Source organism: Opisthorchis viverrini, assembly GCF_000715545.1.
Source record: "Opisthorchis viverrini unplaced genomic scaffold opera_v5_23, whole genome shotgun sequence".
Classification (NCBI taxonomy): Eukaryota; Metazoa; Platyhelminthes; class Trematoda; order Opisthorchiida; family Opisthorchiidae; genus Opisthorchis; species Opisthorchis viverrini.
This window is the reverse complement of record NW_008751679.1, coordinates 2952114-2958303: the sequence shown is the minus strand read 5'-3', so window position 1 is coordinate 2958303 and position 6190 is coordinate 2952114. Positions and strand designations below refer to the sequence as shown.

Below are 6190 nucleotides of genomic sequence, written 5' to 3'. Positions count from 1 at the left end.
TCAAAAGGTGGATCAAGGCGTTCCTATCAGACAGATCATTCAAATAAAAGTATGGTCGTTTTTACTCTTCTCCAGGGCCAGTCTCCATCGGAGTTCCTCAATGCTCCGTTTTGAGATCACCGATGTGTCTGGCATATGTAGTGATTATTCCAGATGTTCTTGCAATTGTATGTCTGCTTTTTCCGGAAGACTTGAAATTCCGGAGTTCTGATGCCAGTGCCCTTCAAAGGGATGTAGGCGCTTCAAAGCAATGGTCATTGGACTGGCACCTTCCTCTGAATGTCCTATGGTGCCCTGTATGTCATTTGTAGGAGGCTCAGGGAATGCATATGTTGTGCGTGGTGAGAGTGGACCAGAAAAATTACGAAGATAGTTGCCAAAATGGATTTGGGTATGTGGTTCTTTTCAAGCACGTCCTCACTGGACCATGATAAGTCGGCCCAAACGACCTTCGCTGTTCTATGGACGATTCGGCGTGCCTTCTCCCGTATTACTCACATGGACATCCAAATTCTCTATGGGGCCTACGTCAGACCGCTTCTTGTATATACCGACCAAGTCGCCTTGTCTGAACGGGGCTTGGCCAGAATTTTTCCACCGTTGACCCAGCAAGCACATGGCGGGGATATGGTAAGAAGGATTTCAAGCTCAGAGCAAACACATTAGGTAAAATTTTTCCCATATGGGTTATTAGCTGTGTGGAACGACCTCCCTCACACAGTTGCCCACGCTCCTTTTAGAACCCAGTTCAAAGCATCATTAGACACTTATGCATGCGAGTCCTCGCGCTGGCAAGCATGCCACCTCGCGCTAAGAACGTAAAGAGCAGTCCTACACCTTTTTTAACATGTTTTTCAGGTGAACGACGGCCGCTGAATGACGAGAACGAAACCGACCCGGGAATTTCGGGCGGAAGCCCCGATGGTGTGCATTAATTCGTCAATCCGTGACCTCTTGAAGGCAGATCAAAACACTTGTATGGTGCGTTGTTTATAAATTCTATGTGGTGATGGTATTCCGAGAGTTTGGAGTCCCTTTGGTGGGGCGCTGGCAACCGACATTTGGCGGACATTAGACCATGTTTGGTTACACAGGTCGTTTATTCGGCCAAACAGAATTCGAGTTGATGCTGGACTGGCAAGCGGCTCAATTATCCGTTGTTCACGCCGCGTCTGGCCCCAGCTGGAAGCATTTTGAATGTTTATTTATGTGACTCCTGGCGAGCTTACCACTCAATGCCGATAACTTAAAGAGCAGCACCACACACTTTTCGCTGTTGCCTTTCAGGTGAACTGAAGCCCGTAAGTGACAACAAGAAACACGAAGCTTGGGCGAAGGCTTTGTAACGCGGTGGAAACTCGACTGTATCTGTTTGCACGCCTGTCATATGCGTGCCTCTCCATCTCTCCCTTCTTATTGCAGGCACCGCGGACGAGCTGCCACGAGCCATAAACAGGAAGGAATAGCCTGCTTGTACGCCCCCTCCCTGATTCACCTTGGCCTATCTTTTCAACGCCATGACACTTTCGGTTTCGGTTCCAAAACACGCGTGTTGCTGCCTCGCCCGGTCTTCTCTCCTATATCACCCGACCCGTGTGAATGTGTGCTGTTTGTGCCGTGTGGATTCAGTAATACCAATTTCCATATCTGCACACTTCAGAACCAACATATGCCGTCATTACATCTTCGCGAACGCCTGATACCGCTGACGTCTTGACATCCCACGCCACAGCTTCCATCCTATCCACCAGATCAGTGGATCCGCTAATCCGTTGAAAACAGCCACTCATGGCACAGGGCTGCGTCGATTGGTTTAGATGGGCAAACAAACCTTGGCTAGCCAGTGCTAACAGTGTGTTGATTGGTGGGGGTGGCTACGGTCATCCGGCTCATGAAAAGTTTTATCGGAGGCTACGATGTTTTCCAGGCAGCCGAATTCTCCACATCTTGGTATAAGTGATTGGTTTAAGTAGGCGATTTTCGAGGTAGAAATGCTCCAAATTAGGGAATAGCGCATAATAACTCAGGTCACCGATTTTTTTAACCGTCCAATAAACGGAAAACACGCGGTCATTTGACGAATAGCTGTAGGTTATCTGACATACAAAAACGTGGTTCGACCTTCACTTAACCATACAAAAATGTTATATGACGGTTCTGATGATGCAAGTAACCATCAGTTAACCCTACCTGGTGATTATTAGACGGTTATATTACCGTCATATAATGAGGAAAGTCGTTTTTTTGATGACTGACTCTATTACCACAACCTCGTAAGCAATCTATCGTTTGCCCGCCTCACACAAATCAGACCTGCACGATTAGTACCTCATATGCTGCGGTATAGTTGCACGTAGACGCTCGATGGCGCTTTAGGTATCACTGGCTTGTCGACAACACACAGCGCGTGCATACTGAAGCCGTGTAATTACACGGCTTCATTATGCGGTGACTTATAAGTCACCGCAGACTGCACAATAAAACCGTTACATCTTGGGCAAATACAAAGTATACCACAGTTGTGGTAATAGTGACTGCGAACGCTGCTAGAGGAGACGCTTGCTAAATTCCACAAAATTCGCTGTCTGCGCTCCCGTGGATACAGTCTGTGGAGGAAGTGATGGACCCCCAACCGGACCTGGCCCCTGATTACCGTGTGGAGAAGTGGTAGTGCAAAGGAAAACTGAACACTATCGTTCAGCTGTAGCACCCTTTCGGCGCCTGGCTGCCATGCCACACGATGGAGGCACGAGGGCTGGGATACTGCCAGGTCGCCCAAGCCTAGACAGGGGAAGTCGAGTAGCAGAGGTCGGGTTCGAACCACGAACCTTCCGGTCAGTAGATTCGCGCTCTAACCACTTGACCCATCTCGCCCCTGAACACTGTAGAAACGAATTCCTGGCATGTGCGTACCAGCTTATGTTAACGGGCTTCTGTTCGTTTATCGGGCACGATCGCTCGTCGAATGGCTCCATCGGGAGTTGCCAATTTGCTGGTGGATATCTATCGAAGTCCGTGAAACCGCGGCACCAGGTGAATCGGGTAATACCAATAATTCTCTAACAACTCAAGATACACAATAATTGGGAACTTCCTCGTGTCCAATATTCACTGGAGTAAACCACCAGATTACCAGCCCGTCACCTACTACACGGGCGCAATTGCGCCTCGACACGTAAGTGTCGAGTTGTTCAACACGTTCACCAACTGCCCCGGTATCTAGTTGGGTGTTGGTCATCATCTGCTGGGATGTTATTCCCTGAGGTCTGAACTACCAGCATCGCTGGCATCCAGTGATTATCTGAAGCTGGTGGTGCATGTGCCTGACTAGAAGCCTCAGGTGAATGGGTGTCTTGGTGTTTAATATTTGGTGGACCACATTTCCGAGTTGGATCCTCACGACAGAATAAACGCCGTGGAATGTACCAAGGGAAGATTTAGGTGCCATATGGGACGTTTGAACCTTTGAACCGCTACAGCCGTGATTAGAGCGCGCCTCGGATGTACATAGAAATGAAAACCTACGAGCCAGACATCAAGCGTGTTATATTTAACAGGTCACTATGGAAAAAGGGAAGAATTCACAAACAGTGCAATCGGTTGAAAGCTCAACGACATGCCTATGAATCTCGCTTAATCGAACACGCCAAAGAACAGCCTAACCCGATATGCTCTTACACCAATCGGGCACTGCGAAAAGCTGATAACTTACCTCCTCTGAGGGATAAGACAAGTTATGTCATGGAAGACAGGTTAGACCCAGTTTCAGTTATACTCTGGCACCATAGTCCCTCAGACTACTTCAACGCAGCCAGCTTTGGTGGGCGTGACCTGTGCAAACGGAAGGTCCCAGGGCTTTGTGTTTCATCTACTGGTACTGTACCACCTTTCGGCCACTTTGATCCTAGTCACTGTCGTTGTTTTCAAATGGGCAATAAGAAAAGGCTTTCCGTCAGAGTGGAAGATAACTAATATTTAAGCGTTGTACCACGGTGGTGACGGACATGAACTTACCAGCTTTCGCTCACTCATCGGGAAGGTCATGGAGAGGTCGGTGAAATTGCCACTGCGGAGTCATATTACAGCAAATACTGAGCAAGTACCGGATAACCATGGATTAGTCTTCAACAGACTATCTGTTACGAACATGTTGCTGGCGCTCAAAGAGGGTGTGACTAACAGATAATAGTCGTATTCGCAGAGTTCGGCAGAGCGTTTGACAGAACGGACCACGGGGCTATCTTAAGCCTGCTCCGCTGCCTTCAGTGTACAGGGCATTCAATTTCCTGAGAGGCTGCTAGCACTGGATCAGCGTGAACGGATTGCTTTCTGCACGGCTGCTTCCTGGAAGCGGAGTGTCCAAGGGATTGGTACTGGGACCCACTCTGATCAACATGTAAGTCGGTCACCTCAACAGGTGATCACAACTGCAAGGTTTTTGCTGATGACTGGACGATTGACTGACTCTGGGAAAACAATGGTCAGCAAGCAATAAGTGAGAAATATGGCACATCAATTCACTCGCAAAAGCATCGAATGGAAAGACGGAACTCTACGAAAAACAGTTCAGCTGGCTTCCTGAAACACAACCGGTGGAGATAATACGAATGGATTATTAACCTTGACAGCCCTTCAGAAGGAGAAATAAAGTACGAAATGTTCATACTGGAACGTGACAAGGCACCAGGACCGGACGGCCCCTTCAAAGGAGGCGGACAGTACCTGGTGACCCATCTGGCAAACCTTATTGGTGCTATATGGAACGAAGAGAAGGTGCTTACGGATTGGTGCATATCGACAGTTACCCTTATCTTCGAAAAAGGTACACACGCTGTGTGAAAACCACTGTGGTATCAGTCTGTTAGCCGAGGCACCGAAGGTGCTCTCTGGCTCTATCCTTCAAAGGTTGGCTGAACACAGGAGAGACAGATCCGTGAAAGCGAAGCTGTGTTCCGTCCTGCAAGAGGATGGGTCAATCAAATCTTAATCCTCTGACAGATTCTGTAACAGCGACACTGCCTCCAGCAGCCAGCAATGGTTGTTCCTCGATCTGAAAGCAGCCTTTGACCCTGTTGGTCACTAGGCACCATAGCATTGTCTGTGGGACAAAAGTGTCTTCAATCAATTCTCGACCCTACGTAAGACTCTGTACGCCAACTCCCGCGGGCGTGTAGGGGTCTACGGAAAGCTCTCTTCTAAGTTCACCATATCAAGTTGTGTCATACAAGGCTGTCATCGTTCACCTTTCCTCTTCAACTTCGTCATCGATACAGTCACTATCAGCCATTAATGCCTGTGGGGTCGAAGTGCTATTGGGGGTATCCCTTCACGGATTTTGACGCATCCGACATAGCTCTATTTAGATCTGACCCCGTGATAATGCAAACAATATTAAATAATCTAAATAATTCTGCGTCACGGTTCAGCGTGCGCTTCACACCTGCAAAGTGTAAAGTGCTACTGCAGAACTTGGTGGGCCCGAACCCTAGCTTCATGCTTTCGGATGAACCGATTGAGGTAGTAGACAAGTTTGTCTACCTAGGCACCTGCACAGTCCCGCTGGTCTCGCGGTGATATTTAGGTCAGAAAACTGGCCGATACGTGCCGAGGACGTCAAAGACTTCCAGCGTTTGATCATCGATGTCTTCGGAGCATTGCCTAAGTCTGGTGGGAACACCGGATAGGCATTGCTGAAGTACGTCGAACGTTATTCAGAAAAAATAGCTCACCCTCGATAGATGAACTGATCACACTCGATAGGTTGTGCTGGTTTGGTCACGTGCTGCGTATGCCAGTCGACCGACTTCCCCGAAGGGCTCTTTTCTCACAACCACGTGAAGGGCGGAAGACATCCAGAGGCGGTCAAACAATGACAAAGTATAACAGCCATTACCAGCAAACTCAGCTTAGCTGGTCATTGCCGTCTTTCTGGATGGGGACCCCGAGACGGGTCATATAAATGGTTAGAGACATTGTCAGGCATGGCCCAGTCGCGCCCTCAATGACGCTCGTGCATCCAAGCTGTTACGTCCAATGTATAGCATCCTTCCCAATTCCCTCACGAAGAGACTGGACCTTGNTAGAGACATTGGCATGGCCCAGTCGCGCCCTCAATGACGCTCGTGCATCCAAGCTGTTACGTCCAATGTATAGCATCCTTCCCAATTCCCTCCCTCAGAGACTGGACCTT

General features: G+C 48.7%; 2 protein-coding genes across 2 annotated transcripts in view; both read left to right on the top strand.

Annotated features, from left to right (window-relative positions):
• Positions 1-3513: 3513 nt before the first annotated feature.
• Positions 3514-3972, top strand: T265_02063 (hypothetical protein; the record flags this gene model as incomplete). Its single annotated transcript, XM_009166211.1, has 1 exon — positions 3514-3972. One exon carries the CDS (start codon positions 3514-3516, stop codon positions 3970-3972), a length of 459 nt encoding a protein of 152 aa, XP_009164475.1.
• A 1987-nt stretch (positions 3973-5959) lies between these two features.
• T265_02062 (hypothetical protein) overlaps positions 5960-6190 on the top strand; it is a gene marked incomplete at both ends in the record, with an annotated part of 4494 nt that continues 4263 nt past the window's right edge. The window contains one exon of the mRNA XM_009166210.1: positions 5960-6035. Coding sequence (XP_009164474.1) covers positions 5960-6035 — 76 coding nt within the window. The remainder of the gene's footprint in view (positions 6036-6190) is intronic.